The 19,899-nt window shown below is 37.9% G+C and overlaps 3 protein-coding genes across 10 annotated transcripts; 2 read left to right on the top strand and 1 right to left on the bottom strand.

Annotated features, from left to right (window-relative positions):
* The first annotated feature begins 3,722 nt into the window (after positions 1–3,722).
* LOC103450788 (protein PIN-LIKES 6-like) lies at positions 3,723–8,057 on the top strand. Of its 8 annotated transcripts, none has more exons than XM_070809521.1 (12): positions 3,723–4,037; positions 4,224–4,292; positions 4,499–4,899; positions 5,130–5,209; positions 5,296–5,420; positions 5,569–5,684; positions 5,838–6,080; positions 6,399–6,473; positions 6,587–6,687; positions 7,104–7,156; positions 7,246–7,434; positions 7,523–8,057. In XM_070809521.1, exons 3-12 carry the CDS (start codon positions 4,717–4,719, stop codon positions 7,642–7,644), a joined length of 1,287 nt encoding a protein of 428 aa, XP_070665622.1. In that variant the 5' UTR covers positions 3,723–4,037; positions 4,224–4,292; positions 4,499–4,716; the 3' UTR covers positions 7,645–8,057. The 8 variants fall into 8 exon arrangements, with proteins under 8 accessions (XP_070665622.1, XP_070665623.1, XP_070665625.1 ...); XM_070809524.1 differs by having other exon boundaries at positions 3,905–4,037; positions 4,502–4,899; XM_070809523.1 differs by having other exon boundaries at positions 3,935–4,033.
* Positions 8,058–8,728: 671 nt separating this feature from the next.
* On the bottom strand, positions 8,729–11,554 carry LOC103430464 (uncharacterized). The gene is made up of 2 exons (XM_008368609.4): positions 11,260–11,554; positions 8,729–10,638 (listed from the first exon to the last, which is right to left on the bottom strand). Exon 2 carries the CDS (start codon positions 10,630–10,632, stop codon positions 8,920–8,922), a length of 1,713 nt encoding a protein of 570 aa, XP_008366831.2. The 5' UTR covers positions 10,633–10,638; positions 11,260–11,554; the 3' UTR covers positions 8,729–8,919.
* A 5,149-nt stretch (positions 11,555–16,703) lies between these two features.
* LOC103450787 (uncharacterized) lies at positions 16,704–19,566 on the top strand. Its single transcript, XM_029089757.2, has 6 exons — positions 16,704–17,195; positions 17,451–17,609; positions 17,771–17,902; positions 18,012–18,176; positions 18,364–18,528; positions 18,753–19,566. The coding sequence occupies exons 1-6, from the start codon at positions 16,995–16,997 to the stop codon at positions 19,248–19,250; spliced, it is 1,320 nt and encodes a 439-aa protein (XP_028945590.1). The 5' UTR covers positions 16,704–16,994; the 3' UTR covers positions 19,251–19,566.
* The last annotated feature ends 333 nt before the right edge of the window (positions 19,567–19,899 follow it).

Here is a 19,899-nt window from a genome sequence, read left to right as displayed (position 1 = left end):
AAGGGAACTTTAACGAAAAGCACCCGGTACTGTTCATTTTAACGAAAAACCACATTTTTACACTAAAAAGTCAATCCTGGTACTATTCACTTTACCCTTTATTTTGTCCTTATCATTAAAACTCAAAGTTTTCAAGCCATTTTCATTAGTTTTCCTTATTAATAATTGGTTGGAGGGGCATCGTCCCCCATTCCTCAACAACCATTTCAAAGCCATTTTCTATTTATTTGAGCTCGTTTAGAAGTGTTTTTAAAATTACTAAAACGCTTTTAGAGAAAATATTTATTGGTTCCAAGAACACCTAAAGTGCTTTCAGTAAAAAACACCAGTTATGTACATTCTTGTACGAACTTTTTTCAGAATTTATTTACAGTCTTATTAAAAATTGGTTAAAAAAAATCACCAAAAACTGTTGTAGTCATTGTTTATAAATATTTCCAAAATAGCTATCAAACGACTTGAGCATAATTTCTAAGAGACCCCACCGTCCTCAACCAACTACCTTTCAAACTATCACGCTTTATGTCGTTCAAAATTACAGCCAGTGACCGACTTCTCTACTGCTTCTGGACTTGTAGTTGAAACGTTTTTCCGCTCACCATAATGAATCGTTAATTAAGATATTTTTTAAGTAAGAATTAAGTGAGACAAAATCTAGGCATTTAAAAGATGATACGTCCTCTCGTGACATAACACATAGTACTACCTCGGCGGTTGTGTGTAAAGTTTTTAGGTAATTTGCAAACTGTACGTGATAGTGTTTCATGTTGGGGTGGCACCAACTTGTTTTTGAGAAATGTTAAGGAGAATTTTTGAAAGTGAGATTTTTTATGAATTTTATGTCACTTTACAGTTTAACGTTAATTTTCGTACTAATATTATAAAACAGTATGCCCTTTTAAAAGTCTCATTAGCATTTCTCATTGTTTTGAGATGAAACACATCAACACATGTATTTGCGCATTATTGGATGAAATAAATTTAAGAATCATAACATTATTGTTGCAACAGATTTAAAACTTAGGTTGGCAATAATAATATGCTCTCTCTTTGTATTTTAAGTTTAAATGTCTTTTCACGTAATTTAGCGTAGACTAGAATATCATTTTGTCTCCGAAGTGTACAATGCCCAAAAATCCCATTAATAAAAAACAAAACTTCTTGTGGTGTGCAAAACAAATTTTGTAGTCCACACAAATTTTGTGAACCTCTTTGTGTCTTTGTTTGACCTTGGCCCTAGAATACAATGTCCAGTTTTCCCAAAAAAAAAAAAAAAAAAAAAAAAATTTGTAGTTGAATGCAAACGTATGGATGGAAGTAGATAAATTGGAATTAATTCCAACTTCCACAAGATGAAGAAAAGTAAAAGGTCTCTAGAAGAAAATAGTCCTATTTGATTGCTATACATTGCTAACATCAGAAAATGGAATAGTCACAAATCTTGAGTAACCGACTGAGCTGCTAATGTAGCTAAAGTTGTAATAAATCCTGTAAGTAAAATAGGTCCTATAGAAATTCCATCTATTTCCAATCTCTAGTTAAAAAAATAAAAATTTTTATCCATTTATATTCGTCTATCAATTGCTTTAATGGATCATCCAATTGGAAAAAATAACTGAATGCATAAGTTATTAGAAGGAGTTATATTATGCATATACCTATTGTATACCACCTAATTATCGTAATTGATAGCTTCATACTAATTTAAAGGGATTGACATGAAAAATAATTCATGAGTAATTGACAACTTTGCAATAGTTCGGAAGATATTTGGCACTATACACTAATAGTAAAGCAGTTGAGCTTGGTTGAATAAACGAGTTACTTGTTTGTATAAACGAGCACACCATAAGACTGCTAGTGACTTGCGTCATATCATCATACACCTCCCAAATCTTTCTATTAATTTAATTTACGAATGATGTACAAACCAAACGATGTGACAACTTAATAAACCATTTACAGAAATTAAAAAAAGAAAAAGAAAATCCAACTCAAATTGCTCTTTACCACATAAAAACACACAACCAAAACATAACAAAGAATACGAAACTTGAACTACTCCAAAAGAGATGTCGACATGCAGTTGCGTGGAAGTATCGCAGTACGGACCTAGAGGTTCTTCACGGGTGCATGTTTTGCCCGTTATCCTCGAGTAATGAATTTTAGAATTTCTGTTTTTGGTGACAGAAGAATTTGCAGAGCAGGAGTGGATTTCCCAGCAAAAGGAGAGATTTTTTGGTCTGGAAATCCCCCTTCTACAATCCAGAAAGAATTCAATTGTGCGAAAACCCAGTTCGGGCTTTGCATGAGAAGGAATTTGTGTGAATTGGGATAAGATTGAAGAGACTGCTGTAAAAGAAAGTAGGGAAAACCATGGAGAGGGTGCATGTGAATCTTGAGTAACCGACCGAGCCGCTAATGTAGCTAAAATTGTGATAAATCCTGCAAGTAAAATACATCCCACAGAAATTCCATCTATTCCAATCTCTAGTAAAAACAAAAAAAAATTGATCCATTTATAATCCTCTGTCAGTTGCATTAATGGATCATCTAATTGGAAACGATAATCGAATGCATAGGTTGTTAGAAAGCGTTCTATTATACATATGCCTATTGTATACCACCTAATTATCGTAATTGATAGTTTCCTACTAGTTTAAAGAAGATTGACATGAAAAATAGTTCAAGAGTAATTGACAACTTTGCGATGAGTAATGCTATTTATACTATGTTTTTGTACCGCGTTTTCATACTAACTTATGTGACATTTGATGTGGACAACCACACTATTTGAATTAATCAGATTTTTAAATTTAGTTCATTATTTAATAAACTAATAATTAAGAAAAAATAGTTAATTAAATGATGATTGTGGTATACGAGGAATCTTTCTCCTTCCTTCCTTGGTTTTTGCAAATTTTTCAAATGATGTGGCTATCCACATTAAATGCTACCTAAGATGGTATGAAAATGTAATATAAAAAAACATAGTATGAACAACATTACTCTTTTACGATAGTCAAGAACACTAAAGAATACTAATAACTTGTGTCATATCATCATATATCACACAAGGAGGTAGATTATCTACCCTCCAATTTCTCGTGCCCTCTTGTTTTGTGTGGTCACGATTAAACAACGTTAATATTTTATATTATTTTTTTATAAAGATAATAAGACAAAAAAAATATTAATAAAAAATATTAACGTAACTTAACCGTGATCACACAAATAGAAGACACATGAAAGCACAAGAAGTGAGAGCGCAAAGAATCTGCCTCTATCACACAAATCTTTCTATTATTTTAATTGATGAAGACAAGATTAATTTAATCAAGGCATGTAAGGCAGCTCTCCTAACCTTTCCCGACATGACAAGCCGAACGAAGGACAAACTAAACGATGTGACAACTTCATAAACCATTTACAGAAATTTAAAAACTAAATAAGAAAAAGAAAATCTAAGTCAACTTTGCTGTTTACCACAAAAAAGCACACAAACAAAACATAACCAAAAATACGAAATCTGAACTACACAAAAAAAGAAGTCTACATGCAGTTGCGTGGAAGTACCGTAGGTGCGGACGTGGTTCTTCATGGTTCGCAGGTGCATGTTTGTTCATCATTCTCAAGTATTAAATTTAAAATTTTTTGTTTTACTATATAAATATTAAAATTAAAATTTATATAACGTTGCTAGATAGGATAGTAAGTATTACTATCATATTATTTAATATACAATATATTAATTTATAAATTTAAAATCTTTAACATTACTCGTCTCGTCGGCAGGACGGTTAAGTATGGCAGGGCTAGATTCGGTAATACAAGGGAAAATGGAGGGGTAGTTTCGTCAACCAAGCCGCACCATTACAAGAGTCTTCGACGTTAAGAATCCAAAATCCAAATATTAACAAAAAGCTAATAAGAACATTTTGAGGCGAAAGCGCCAACTTCAACTACCAGCAAAAGAGAGCGAGAGAGAGAGAGAGAGAGAGAGACAGAGAGAGATTGGCACAGCAAGCAAAGAGTAGGTAAACTCAGACGACCCAGATTCTCAGTTTATATTTTGGGTTTTTCTTGTTTTGTCTTTTATTTGATTTGCAGTTTTTTTCGATCTCGGATTCTTCATTTCTCCATTTCCTACGTTTGTTTGTGTTCTGTTTCATTTATTTATTTTTCTATTATTTGTGGTGTGTTTTCTGTTTCCCGGTTGCTAGAGGGTTTGGCTGCTGCGAATTCTCCGGGGGATCCGTGGCAGCTACCACCTGGGGAGCACGACAGTTTAGGTTGGGATTTTTGGGTTCCTTGTTGCACATGGTTTTATATCTTCTAACTTGATTGCCGTTTTACATTAATTCTATATCGATTCGGATAATGTTTTTGTTTTTGCGTCCAAAGAGTTATATTTCGACAATGACTAGGATTTTAGCTTGGATTTGAGTTTTAAATTGTGGGTGTTTCCTTACTTATTTGTTTTTGTTTTTGGTGATAGAAGGATAATTTGCAGAGCAGGAGTGGATTTCCCAGAAAAGGAGAGAATTTTTGTCTGGAAATCCCCCTTTTACAATCCCGGATTGTAAATTTAGGGGGTGTTATTCTGAGGCAAGAAATGAATTGTGCGAAAACCGGTTCGGGTTTTTCATGAGAAGGAATTTGTGTGAATTGGGATATAGATTGAAGAGACTGCAGTAAAGGAAAGTAGGGAAAACCATGGAGAGGGTTTTGATGGCGGTGCATCTGGCGAATCAAGTCGGAGGGGAATCGTTACTTGGGACGATCAAGATCGCGGTGCTTCCCATAGCAAAGGTTTTTACTGTGTGCGCCTTGGGGCTTCTAATGGCTTCCAAGTATGTCAACATCTTCCCAGCCAGTGGAAGAAAACTCTTGAATGGGGTAAGAAGTGCTTTTGACTAGGTTTGAAAGAAAACAAGTGCTTTGTGGGCGTAGCCCTTGGATTTTTTTTTTTAAGAAATTCAACATCTTTATAATAAAAGCACTTGCTAGTGGAAGAACTTACGAGCAGAAGCAGTCTCAAACGAGGCCTTACTAATTTTGCACTATAAGCCACCTTTTCGTGTATATACTGTTGCATTGTATAACTGATTTCCAACTATTTTCTGCAGTTGGTCTTCTCGCTATTGCTTCCATGTTTGATATTTTCTCAGCTTGGACAAGCCATCACCCTAAAGAAAATGCTCGAGTGGTAAGAGTTAGTTCTACTGTTTTTTGTAATCCCGTAGCCGAAATCCCAATGCATTTTATTTGAACTAGAAAATTCTCTTTTTACAGGTGGTTTATTCCCGTGAATGTCGTGATTGGTAGCACTACAGGCTCCATGATAGGTTATATCGTTGCATCAATTGTCCGACCACCGTACCCCTTCTTCAAGTTTACAATTATACAGATTGGAATAGGTACGCTTTTTGACACCCCTTCGATCAATAGTTTCAACGAATTAGAAAACCCCTTTCTATACATTGAAATATTGAGTTGTCTATATAAGCTGCATTTTTGCTGCTTGGCCTTTGTGCATCATGTGTTGGCTTATACCATTGATTGCAGGAAACATCGGGAATGTGCCACTGGTTCTAATTGCAGCTTTGTGTAGAGACAAATCGAACCCTTTCGGTGATACGTGTAAAGCAGATGGGACTGCCTATATTTCATTTGGCCAGTGGGTAAGTATTTGCATTTCACTTTTTTTTATCACCACTGCTTGTATACTTGAATCCAAGTTGCAGTTATGCAGTGATTCAATACTTCATATTTTCCGGTGCATTAATTTAATCATCTATAATAAAGTACTAAACGTTGTTTATTATCCCGGATAGGTTGGTGCAATCATTCTATACACGTATGTATTTCAAATGCTGTCCCCCCCTCCTGAAGGTACCTTTGACATTGAGGAGAAAGATCTCCCAATCAAAAGCCCTCAAAACAGCACGAGCATGACACCTGAACAAATTCCGTTGCTTACAAATGATGAAAATAATGAAGAGACAACACGTCAAGAAGAGGTTGCAGAAACTAAAGAGGATGCAGAAACTAACTCAAATGATACAGATAAACCTAAGGTGAGAATGAATCTAATCATCCACATCTAATCCTATACGTGTTGTCACAAACATCTTCCTGTCCTAATGCAAAATATATCATTTGAGAAAAAGAGAAGGAATACCTTTTATTTTGGTAAGTTGGGATGTATGTTGTCGGGGCAAAAATTTGATAGCAATGATAGGCAGCTTAAATTTTTGTCGACTTTCATATGTAGATCCATGAATTATAACAGCTTTGAACTTGAAATTTGGGATTTTGCTTTACTTGCCTTATTGTGTTGTAGTTGTCTCTAGTATGTACTACGGTCCTAATTACATGTCATGACTTGCATGCAGATTACAAAGTTCTTCGTATTTATATACGAAAAGTTGAAGCTCAAACAAGTTCTCCAACCACCTATAATAGCTTCTGTAAGTTTGATTTATTTGCTAAAATAATTTAATAACTGTATTTATTAAGGAGTTTTATCAGTTGGATTCTTATGACGAGCATATTCTAACTAGTATGAACAATTTTGCTGCAGATCCTGGCCATGGTACTTGGAGCAATACCATTTTTAAAGAAATTGATCTTTACATCTGATGGTCCACTTTTCTTCTTCACTGATAGCTGCAGTATCCTTGGGTATGCTCAGTTGAACCCTTACTAAGTTCTAGCTGATAATATTTGGTGGTTGTCTTGACTACACATGCTGTTTAAGAATGCTGCGAGTTCCAGGGTCGTTGACATTGATAGATAAACCACAGTTTATTGATGTTGATAGATGAATAAAAGTTAATATAATTCAATAATTCTACTCAAACTATGTCGAGAAATTGCAACTTGAAAAATTGATATTATTCTGGCTTGTATATATATGCAAGATTATGGAAGAGCTTTAGTAGTAATATAGTGGAAACGTTTAACATGTACTATTCCTACAACCTTTTCTTGTCAAATATGCTTGTGATAGATGCCTATGGAAATAAAACTTACTTTTGTGGATTCTGTTGAATTGCAATCTTTATTTGTTATAATCTCACAATGTCGGTGATTTTCAGGGAAGCCATGATTCCGTGCATTCTGTTGGCATTAGGTGGCAACCTTATTGATGGTGAGTTGACATCCCTTCGTCATAAGCATCCACCTAATTGGTTTGAATTTTAGATGAATATAGTTGCGACATCTCTGTGTTATTTGCAGGTCCGGGAAGTTCAAAACTTGGTCTACGGACAACTGCTGCAATTATATTTGCACGACTAGTCTTGGTGCCCCCGGTAGGACTTGGCATTGTAATGTTAGCCGATAAGCTTGGCTTCCTCCCTGCCAATGACAAAATGTTTCGATTTATCCTGCTGCTCCAGAACACAATGCCTACATCTGTCCTTGCTGGTAACAAATCTCAAGTTATATAGATAGCTCGACTGTGCTTCAAATCGACATCCAAGTTTCGCATTGACAAATCAAACCTTGTCTGCAGGTGCTGTTGCAAATTTAAGAGGCTGTGGTAGAGAGGCAGCTGCCGTCCTGTTCTGGGTGCACATATTCGCCATCTTCTCCATGGCCGGGTGGATCGTCTTGTACCTCAACCTACTCTTCTGAAAAGAACTTGCAAATTGTTGCTGTGCCACTCACCCCTATCTACCTTCTGCCATTGATTTATCCGGCAGTCGATGTTAATAGCCGTAAGAGTATATAGCTGAACTTGGAAACTATTCATTCATGTAGAATACAAGGTGTCAACCTGTTCACAGTAACTGAGCCGGAGGAAGGAGCATCCCGCCCGGCTGTTAATTTTGTTGTGACAGCTGCCATTTACGTCCATTAATTTTTCAGGTCCGTAGAAGGGCAGCTGTCGTCTACATTCGGCCTTTTCTATGAGGCCCCGACTGGTTGTAAAGTGGAAGCAGTTATTTAGGAACGGGGGAGATCCTACCCCTTCTTCCTTACACGTCTGTGACTATAATCCTGTATTTGGCTCATCTCATTCTCTTTTCATACGAATTTTGAAGTTATTTTTTTTGTAAAATTTTACAAATTAAGCAACTTAAAGGGCAAAAAAGAGTACAAATAAAAGTAGGTTAAGGTACAAGACGATCCGTTACGGCCATGTAAAATAATAGATCGTCTTGTACCTCAACCTACTTTTTCATACAAGCGATATTCCTCACTAGTGTAATCTAAACTATCGGGGAGAGTATTGAAACTTTGTGGTGGGTGATAGCTTTGATGCCCTGCAAAGTGATTTTACTTTTTACATTTCAAGCAAGCAACGTTGGAGAGAGGGAATCGAATTGCAGTCGCACTTTGTGGTGCAAGAATCCTCCTTACTACTTGAGCTACTCATTTTTCTTAACCGTTTAAATTACAAGTTTTGGCGGCGATCTTGTAAAACGAATGTAAGTGCGACTGCAATTTGGGTTGTGTATATACGTCATTTATTTTAAGGGAAAATCAGATGTCAAAAAACCAGCTAAAACTTGGTTTAGTGGTACTTCTCTTCCGATGCGGACAAGATCCCAAGTCCGAATGCCCGTCCTTAATTAATCAAAAAACAGAATGTCGGTAAGTAATCGAATAGAAAAAAACTTGCTGTGCTCGTTTAGAATCTGATCAAACAAAATCCATATCCAAGGAGAGGTGTGAGGAAAGTTCAACCTGCACTACATTGAACACTAAACTCACATTTGGTCGTAAAACGTGAACAGGTACATTTAAAAAGGAACAAATTTATACATGATTCGACAACAATCCGAAAACCTCACTGAAGGTCTGCTACAGAACGACAGCTACAGGTCAAATAGACAATAGTCCGGACTCGGGAAAGCAGAAACACCAAATTTAGATAGATATTTACTACATTTTCAAGAATTCCCCTCAGAAAAGTGACCACCATGGTCGGCTTCTGTTCTCCCTGTGGTGGGGTGAGGCGCCGGTGACATGACTCTGGTGGCGGGCCTGATTGGCAAAGTTCTGGTTTCCTGCCAGTCGTCTTCTTTCCAACAGGGGACTTCCTAACCACAGCACAAGAACAATCCCCACGAGACTGACAATTGGAGCAGCAGCGAGAAAAAACCATCTCCCCCGCCCATTTTCTCCTCTCGAGCCATCAGTGGCTGGTTCCCTATTTTCTGCACTCTGCTCATGCTCTTCATCCTCATCTTCATCAGCTCTGTTGAAAGCACCGGAGGAACTGTCCTCACTTGCATTCTGCTGCCGGACGTTGTGGATCTCCGCTCTAGCACCAACGTTCTGTTTCCCCTCTTCGTAGTCTCTGTCATCTGTTGGTAGCTCATATCGACAGAGTGGACAAGTATTCCGTGTACTCAACCATGGCAAAATACAGGAAGAGTGATACAGGTGAGAGCAGGGAAGCTGATTCACTTCGGTACCAATTGGCAATACATCCTTGCAAATTGCACAGGCTAAGTCAGCATGCTTGTTATGTTCCTTACTAATGACAACACGAGGCAGATTATTCACAAGGGAAACAGAAGCTGGAGGTGCTCCTCGTCTTAAGCTATCAACCTCAGCAAGATGCTCGAGCAATTCTTCAAAGCCTCTAGCATCAAGATAATCACCAGAATTTCCAACATAAGGCAGCAACTCTGATTCTTCCACGTTAGAAAAGAGGTCATATACTTGATTGGTTCCCCTCATTCTATAACGAATCATACCCTCAGATTCAGGAGAATATATTTGTTGGCGCCAATTGGATGGGCCATTACTTCTGCCGGGACTCGAAACTAAAAGATTACGAAGCCGACCACCTGGGGTTTCCCTAGATTCAACTATGTTTACTTCAACACCAGCTTCTTCCCATTCATCATCTTCTTCATCCCCCTCATCATCATCGTCCTCAGCGTCATCTGAGTTCCACTGGCTAAGACCAGCATGCATTGGGTCAATGTCAGTATCACTATCATAAGCACTTCCCTCATCTGGTTGAATAACTGTTTCAATATCTAGGAAACCATGTAGGTCCACAGAAGCATCAGAGTCCCCTCCATACGCACTAAAAGAATTTGCATCATTCTCACCATGAAATACCCTGTACCGACCAAAACTGAGATTTGATTCAGTTTCCCCATAGAGAGAATCCACATTTTCGTAACCCTCACTTTCAGTATCCGAGAGTACCCGCCGCCATCTTCTAGACCCACTTGGTGTAGTACGGTTACTTGTGCGCCGCGGTATCGTAGCAGCAGAATCACCATCCACAGGTAGTTCCTCAAGCCCAGCGCCAGGGGATTGGTTTTGCCGCACCAGATTAATCACATGCGAGAATTGTTGCAAAAAAGTATTCTCAAGTGACTCAGAACTGCTGGTCCTAGCTCTTCTTCTCGTAGGCGGCGTCCTCTGATAAGAATCATGTGAGGGAGTACCAAGATCTTCAAGGTACAGAAATTTACAGTCCCCACACATAATTTCAACATCTTCAGTCGCCTCATTCTCGGGCAAAATAGCCCTTTGGCATAGAGCACATGTTGCAGGCTGCACAGATTGTTCACTGACAACGCCACCATCCTCATGATTTTCGACAGCGGATTGAAGCAACTCTTCCAAGAATCTATGTGAGGGTGCATCCATCTGAAACTGATAAAGACCGCAACAACATAAACAAAGAGAAGCAAAGTAATATCTGAAAACATAGGATGATTACTCGAAAGAAAACACGCAGACCAGCAGCTAGGTGATAGCCGAGCAGGCTCATAAACACAATGAGCTCAAATTTAAACTCCTAACCATTAATCCATTGACCAAAAGAAAAACCAATAATAAATGTGGACACAAATTATTTGAGAAATTCCCCAAACTCTTAATGATAAAAGGAAAAAAGCCCGAAAATTCGACGTATTGAAGCTAACATTTTTAATTTAAATGCCTAGAAATCATAAGAAAAACAAAAGTTGAGCTGACAGTAATCTCAGACAGCAAACTGTAATTACAATTGCCCATGAAAGTGGAAATCCATCTTTAAATCAGTGTCAATTTCTTCCTCAACAAAAAGTTCCGGTTTTTCTTGTAAAAACACAATTACCCATCTCGTCATTTGCATCTGAAACCCCAATTTTTTCTACCAATTTACACACAATGGCAGCAATTTACACAAATTCGTACAAAAAATTGCCATAAAGGTAAATTCATACCAGAAAAATCAAATTACAAACGGGGTTAGCAGAAATTTCAAATCTTGTGGGGGGTTAGAGTAATTACCAGAGATACGAAACCCAAAAGCAAAATTACTCCGATCTTTCCAAACCCCCAACAGCTCGGATCATTACAGAAAGCTCCGTCTGAGAAATGCAGTGAAATTTCTGAAAAAATGGAGATTTGGGGAAGACGAAGACCTCTTCAATTCAACTCTCACTCAGTCAGTCGTTGGAGGAATGAAGGCGACGATGCGAGGTTGAAAGAAAAGGCTCGCAAGTCGAATCGAGGGTGTGTGATCGCATGGCGCACGTCGCATTGGATCAGGACCGTCCATCTCTTTTGGTCTTTTCCACCTAAAGCACGCATCGAATGATTGAATACAGGGATCGCCACCGTACTAACAGTAGGGCCTGCGATTAGGCTTTACGGTCGTAGCTTTTGTCGCCTAGGATGGTGAGTTGCGTTTCTGGGCCCCATTGGGCCTTCCCATTTCTATCTTCATTAAAACTGGGTTGTTCACGGATACTCGTTACGCTTCTTTTAGTTTGATTTAACTTTACATCGTCTTCAGCACTATCAATTTCATCCTTATATTACGGTGATATCAAATTAAATGGGTCTTAATGGATACCCATTAACAACCCAATAGAATAATTTGACACTTGTACCAGCACCCATAACATCAACTGTGCCAATAACATGTCATTTAGCTAGACCCATAGGCACTCTAATTTTCTAAAAGGTAAAATGTTCATATTCTCATTTCTTTTTAAGGATGTCCGAATCCCAAGACATTATTGTCTTCACACTACTAAAATATAATTCCCGTTGTAAAAGTTGTGGGAATGAATGCTCACATGCTTTAGCTAAAAGTGAGAAAGATTTGAGAATAGTAGTGTAATTGATGTTATATGATGTTTTTCAAAAATGCAATCATTTCTTCTTTTTTTCGTTCTTCAAGAATGTGACTCTATATAAAAAGCGTTTCGTATGTGATCACAATGCATAACAAATAAAAGATGTGAAAACAATAATATTTATATAGGAAAACTAATGAAAATTGTTTGAAAACTTTGAATTTTAATAGTAAGGACAAAATAAAGGGTAAAGTGAATAGTACCATGATTGACTTTTTAGCGTAAAAATATGGTTTTTCGTTAAAATGAACAGTACCGGGAGATTTTCGTTAAAATACTCTGATTATATCCCTCCCTTCCTCTTATGGGTATCCAAAGTCCTACAGTTGGAGGGAAAGTCCAATGCAATGAAATTCATGCGAATCAAAGAAATGAGATTCAGTTGGATTTTTCGTCCTTGAAAGCTCATCGTACTGGACTTGCAGACAACAGTTGCTCAGTTTCTGGCTTCACAAACACCAGCAACAACTCAAAACCGCTGATATTGAACCAATGGAAGTCGGTCAATCAAGCACAAACCTTATAGTTCTCAGTCAAATTTGTTGGAACCAAGGTTGAGGAACAACGTGGGATTATCTAGTTTTAGCAAAACTAAGAACAAACTAAGTTCATTGCATTCGAGAGGAGATGATAATCAGACAAAATCTGAGACAACCCAAGTGTCGAAACCCGACCAAGGCAGGCCAGTACTGGCTCAACAGTTCACATTTGATCTTCCACATATTTGAGAGCCCAACTTGGTAGGATAAATTCTTCAGGACAAGATCGATGAATCTTGCAGAAAGGTTCAGGTGCAGATCTGATGATCTTCCCAGCTGACAAAAACTATCAGAGTCAGTACACTGATTTAGCTCTTCAGCTGTAACTTGTGAGAAAGCTAGTTAAATTCTAAAAGTGAAAAGAGATATGGAACTTTCTGTACTGAAATCCATTAATGAAAAAGTCCATTTTATGGGGGAAATCTGGAAATATAACCAAAATTTAGATCCCATGCAAAATTATAACCAGCATTTTAATTTTATGATAATTATAAAGGGGTGGATTTTTTTGCCAAATTGCCGTGCCAACCGAATTACCAACCGTGCCATACCGATTTTGTGCTAAATTTTTTGTGCCAATCGGTAATGGTACGGTATTGTACCGTACCGAAATTTCATGGTACGGTATTGGTAATGGATATCATTACCACGGTATTACCTTACCGTACCGAACATATAATATAATATATAATTTATAAATTATATAATATATAATTATATAACACATATTTATAATAATTTGATATGATGAAAGAGGCTCAACCTCGGTTCAAGATTCCAAATAGGAAGAAGATTGCGGCTAGTGTGTGTGATTTATATGTGTTGGAGAAATCTAAGTTATTTGAAGCAATGCATAATCAAAGGGTAAGTATCACAACCGATACTTGAACATCGGTACAAAACATTAATTACATGGTAGTTACCGCTCACTTCATGGATAGGGAATGAAAGTTGCACAAACGGATTATAAACTTCATAAAGATCACAAGTCATAAGGGAGAAGACATTGGGAAAGTTCTAGAAGTGTGTTTGAACCAATGGAGGATAGAGACGATCTTTAGCATGAGGGAAACTTCTATTTGTTTTGGTTCGTAGCTTCTATTTGGATTGTAAATTTAATTTTCATCATGAATCTTGATGCATCATTTGAATTATTGTGTGTGTGAATTGTGAATGATGAATAATAGATGAATTTAGGCTACAAAGTATTAGATAAAGGTACAATAAAAAAGTTTTGCACTTGAATTGGGTTAAAAAAGCCAAAACAAATTTTGTCCCAAAACAAGCCATACCATGCCAACCGAACATTTGGCAATACCGAACTTCGGTATACCGAAAGTTTGGTATGGTATTGGTAATAGATTTTACCAAACCGAAAGTTTGGTACGGTAATTGGTACGAGGGTTTTGGTACGGTAACCGTACCGAACCCACCCCTTATAACCAAAAGTTGATGTAAAAGTACTAATATATCTTTAATGTTAGGGTTTCTCACAACAACCAAAACCCAACTTATAATATTGCAGATTTGAATATAGATAGAGATTTAAACTACCTTCAAATGTCTACGATCTTTAACTACACCTTTAGATATCTGCAACCTTTAAACCAGAATTAAAACATGAATTAAAATAGCTTCCATGGAAAACCTAAAATATCAGAGAACTTGGAAAATATATAGAGAAAACCATTGATTTTGTGAGAAGGGGAGCTTTGAAAGCGTAGCCTTTCTGGAAAATGAGTAAAACATAAATTAAGACCAAATAAATATACCACAGAAAATCCTCCAGGGGCCAGTGTGAAGTAAAACATTTTTTTCGAGCATACTCTCAATGTGATGAGGAGGGCAATCGTCCTCCACCCGTAGTCCTTGCCTTCCTGCTACTTATGGAGTCAAATTTTGTTTGGCCACCAAAATCTCTAACTCTTGCAAAGGCATAGAAAGGATATGGCAAAAATGTTGCTGGTTTTGCTTTTTGATTCATGCTTTCATTGTGCAGAAATCCGGAAGGTTGCAGGAAGTAGTTCAAAAGTTGCAGAGAATAATGAAAATAAAAAAGCGATAGAGATTAATTCCTCATAATAAGGTTGTTTAAATGTTGTGTTTTGGTTGTTGTGAGAAACCCTAATATTTAGGGTATATTAGTACTTTTACGTCAAATTTTGATTATAATTATAATAAAATTAAAACAGTGGTTATAACTCTATATTTAGTCTAAAATTTGGTTATTTTTCCAAATTTTCCCTTTCTGGCACTATTAATAAAAAGTCAAGTTACCATTTAATAACATGGAATTCGTCAAGTTGGCTAGAGTTGTGTGCTCCTCTACACCAAATTCGAATTCTCCTTCCCATTAGTTTTGTTTTTTCAAAAACAAGAATAATTCCAAGGTAGGGTTTTTCTCTTCTCTTTTTTCAATACTATATTTTGGTTTAGGATTTAGGGTTCCGGGTTTAATAACACGGCCTGCGTTACGATGAGTGGGATATATAGCATAAGAAGGGTTTGATGCCTACAGAAAAAAGAACTGTTTATATAGGTGAAGATTATCAATCTCACCACCAAGTCGACGGTCCTCATCGTATTCATGTTGATGGAGACGGATTGATTACCCCAATAAAAAAGCAACCGATGATGCCGAAGCCACGAACACGAATTGATTAATATGGATGATCTCCCAGAGCTTTTGTTGGTTGAAATTCTTTGTCCACTTCCTTGCCCTAAATTGATCTTTCAATTCAAGTGTGTGTCAAAGCGTTTGGTGCGGACTCATCTCATATCCTTATTTTGTTCGTTGCTTTCTCTGAAGCTCGAAACAGGGTTAGGGTGCTCTGCGGAGATCGAAACAAGTGTATTCCCTACGAGGAACCTCTCTTGTCTTAAATTCGAAAGAATTGAAGAAGATGAAAAAATATAAATGATTAGAGAGCATGTGAAAAGTAAGAAAGTGTGTATAGATAGTATGACAGGGACGGGGTGGCATACCAATACGGTTACTTGTGCATGAAGCAATTAGTTCTTTATATATTGTACAAACATGGCTCACACGTCAAACAGCTGCCAAGGGATCCAGTTGTTGAAAGTCCTTTTTACAACGGGCCACTTCCGAACTTCCAATGCATTCGTGAGTTGTCATTATCCCACAACAACACATGACAACATGTTTCCCCCTCTAAATTATTAGGTAAAGTTCTGTGTTCACGTATACATGGTATTTATATTAGACTATTAGGATTTTTTTACTTACCATGAAATAGGGGTACAAAGGAATTTGTATGAGATAAACAACTCTCCTTGGCAATCTCATACATTGGTATTTCAAATATGAGAATGTACGAGATACCCAAAATCAATGTGGATACACTTTTTTTTTTTTTTGAAGTAGGATTATCTCCTCTCGAAATTCCTCTCCCCTCCAGTTCTACTTGAACGGTCACTATTAAGGCACATCGACGGTTACTATTAAGGCACATTAACATCTGATGTTGATTTCTGTATCTTTATAGAGAAAGGAAAAACAAAAGGAAAGTGAGAGAGGAGGGGGTTGGACGGGAGGAATTTGGAGAGAAGAGAATCCTACTCTAATTTTTTTCATTCCTTGATTGTTAGTAAACACATAAATGAGATTGTCCACTTCTTATTTCAATTCTCTTGCATTTACTATCACATATTTCTAAAAGTATGTGAATCATTGAAATTCGTAATTAAATAAATATCTAACTTAGGGCAGTCGATATTATACATGATTCTTACTCTCTTGATTCACAACTTCATAAATATTTAACTTGGGTGGTCGATATTATACGCGATTCTTACTTTGTTGATTCACAACTTCTTCCATTTCATACAAGTAACATACCATAAACGTGAATTCAAATAGTCGCATTTCGAAGTGTGTGTGACTTATTAGTTAAATGGATGGTAGAGAGATGGCTCTTAGGTGGTCGATATTATACGCGATTCTTACTTTGTTGATTCACAACTTCTTCCATTTCATACAAGTAACATACCATAAACGTGAATTCAAATAGTCGCATTTCGAAGTGTGTGTGACTTATTAGTTAAATGGATGGTAGAGAGATGGCTGTGTGCTAATTTTTTTCTGTTTCTGTTTCGTGTGTGTGTTTTACGGCTTAACATCCATTCATTCATTTCATATTTCGGTTTTTGTTTTGCTCTCAGAAGAAAAGGCGGAAGAGTTAGTTACTTACGCCACCCAAAGAAAAAACCAACCGCCTTCCTCCTCCTCCTCCGTCGTTGTCACTGCGGCAGCGGAAATGGAACTCATACAAAATCCAGTCAACCTCTTTAACAACTAATACATAAAACTCCGGCAGCGGAAATGGCGTACAGGAGAAGGCAGGGGATAACAAGGTCGTCAACCTTCAAAGAAGAGATCATTCATCGCCCGCCGGACAACAGTTCTTCACCGAACTCATCTTCCCCTCTGCAGTCTTCATCGTCCTTCTCCGGTTCTTCGTCTCTCGCGGCTCAGGCGATCCGTGCTTCTGCGCTTTCCGTTGAACGCAAAAACCGATCCCAGGTTTCCTTTTGTTCTAACTTGTGCGGACCTTTTGGTTCATCTTTTTGAAATTTTGAACTTTGTAATAATTCTCTGGTTTCTGATCTGATCTGCTCGTCTGGGTTGGTTTTATTTGCATTGAATTGTGGTTGCATGAGTTAGGTCAGTTGGTTAGGATATTATGTCAGAGTTCGAAGCATTCGATGTAGATTAAAGTAGTCTTATGGAAAGAAAAAAAAAAAGAGGTGATTGTGATCATTGCTATAAATAATGCAGGACTTCTCTGCCTATGACGACGCATCCGCAAAATCTGGGTTTTGGGGGGTTCTGGCTAGGAAAGCGAAGGCCATTCTCGAAGAGGATGGTGAATTCCCACAAGATGATGCGGCTGGAGGACTCGTATCGCAGCCCTCTATTGCCTCCGGTGGCACTCAGGTGAACTTCCAACTTGATCTTTGTATGAAATCACAAATACAATCACCTCATCCACCGTTAATTTAGGGTCCGTTTGATAAACATTTTGCATTCAACATGCGTTCTTTTGATTGTTGAGCTTCGTCGCTTGATTGTTTGGCATCTTTCCCTTTCGGAGACAGCTCCAACAACAACCATATTATCAGTCATATGACAACTCTAGAAGAACGGAAAATCCTGCACTCCGAAAGGGCTTGGATAGAATCACAACTTCCCTTAATCAGCTCGGGGACACGTTTGAGAAAGCTTTCGAGGTAACTAAAATTCCTTGCTAACTATAGATAATGGATGGATGTCAAGTTTAGTACTATGGGAAACAAGTATGTTCATAGTGTGGCTTGTGTTTTTGTGTTTGGTTTTCAGGAAGGTCGAACGATAGTGGAGAATAAGACAGCCGACATCAAAATGCAAATTAAACGAAGGGGAGACAATCCTGATGCGCATGATCAAGCTTCTTATTATGGGAACCAGAACAGTTCACCGTTGCAGCCTAAGAACCACGATACTCAACTCAAGGCATCACGCGACGTAAGGTGGCAATTATGTAGTTGTGTGTGACTGGCTTGCGTAATCTTAAGACGAAATGAGTCTTACTTCAGTTGAATTATATGTTGATGAAGTGTTTCAGATGTGATTCTCAGTTTTTCATTTTCGATTTATTTAGACTCGAATTGAGCCAGATGAATGCATAAATGGTGTTTGTTTTGGGTCACAGGTTGCAATGGCAACGGCTGCCAAAGCAAAATTACTTCTTCGGGAGCTGAAAACCGTTAAGGCAGATCTGGCTTTTGCGAAGGAACGATGTTCTCAACTAGAAGAAGAAAATAAACGCCTTCGCGAGAATCGTGACAAGGGAAACCACAGAGCAGATGATGACTTGGTAGGTTTCTGTTTTTCTGTTCGGTTTTCGTTGTACTGTGTTACCGATCCACAAGTAGAATAGTAGGACTAACTGCAATTTGGCTAGGACAGTGTGCCCCCATCTGCATCCAAGTTCGAATTCTCCCTCCTTTAGTCTAGTCTAAATTAGAATATCACTCGAGTAGTGCGACTAAATGTAATTTAGAAATGTTTCTGACGTGTATATATATGGGATTGTATCAGATCCGCCTTCAACTGGAGACACTTCTGGCAGAGAAGGCTCGATTAGCGAACGAGAATTCAGTTTATGCACGCGAGAATCGGTTCCTTAGGGAAATTGTTGAATACCACCAGCTGACAATGCAGGATGTTGTGTATATGGATGATGAAGAAGTCACAGAAGTTAACCCCTTAACCAGCCCCACCGGCGTCTCCAGGATGCTCTCCATTTCCCCGCCTTCATCAGCACCCCCATCCCCGCCTCCAGAGGACTCTTCATCTGCAACCTCACCAGTTACTAAAGAAATATCTCCTATCCTCACCAAGCCACAAGAAAATAAAGACGTTTTTGCGAATGAGGCCATGCCAAGCTTCGATACCTTAGTTCCCAAGCAAGAACATGCTAAAACACCTTCTTCAGCAGGAGCTGCTACCAAAACACATTCTTCAACAGCAGAAGCCGCAACTAAAACACTCTCCGTAGCAGCAGAAGATTCTAAAAGACCTCCTGCTTCTGCTTAAGCATTCACTTTTCGTTTTCGTTAAAGATTAAAGATTAGTTTAGCATTTTTTTTAATTTTTTCCCCTTCCTTTTCCTCTTGGAGAGAGGGGGAGAGGAAGGATAAAGGCGGGAGGGGTCATTCTTCTTCCGCCTGCAATTTTATTAATCCGTGGATGTAATATTTTGTTAATTTCTTTGAGGTTGGGTTTATTTCTAGTACCCTGTTGGCCTCTTCGCACAAGATCAAAAGTTGTTTTCCACGTCCTTCATTGTACAACAAAACTACAACCAGCATGCACGCTATTTGTTCTTGAATAATATTGTCAATTTTACGGAGTTTATAGCTCAAATGATTAAGACCGTTCACCTACACCGGACTAGACAATCCTACTAGAATTTCTCCTCGATATGTTATCATACGATTTTTCCTTTGAAGTTAAAATAAAACAACATAATGGCTAGAAACAATGGGAATGCATGGGTCACATTCAAATACTACAAATTGCATGATAACATTTTCAGAAGCGATCAAACGCCTCGCATTCTAACCTGCCAATCTATTTCCCCCAAAAGGTAGATCAAACGATCTGCCGATACAATATCAAGTAAGAAACAAGAGAAAAGAACACCGGAAGAAGAAACACCACCCGCTTCGGCAGAATCTCAAAG

The sequence above is a fragment of the Malus domestica genome, chromosome 12, assembly GCF_042453785.1.
Source record: "Malus domestica chromosome 12, GDT2T_hap1".
NCBI lineage: Eukaryota > Viridiplantae > Streptophyta > Magnoliopsida > Rosales > Rosaceae > Malus > Malus domestica.
Note: the sequence above shows the minus strand (reverse complement) of the source record. Positions and strands in the feature narration are given on the sequence as shown.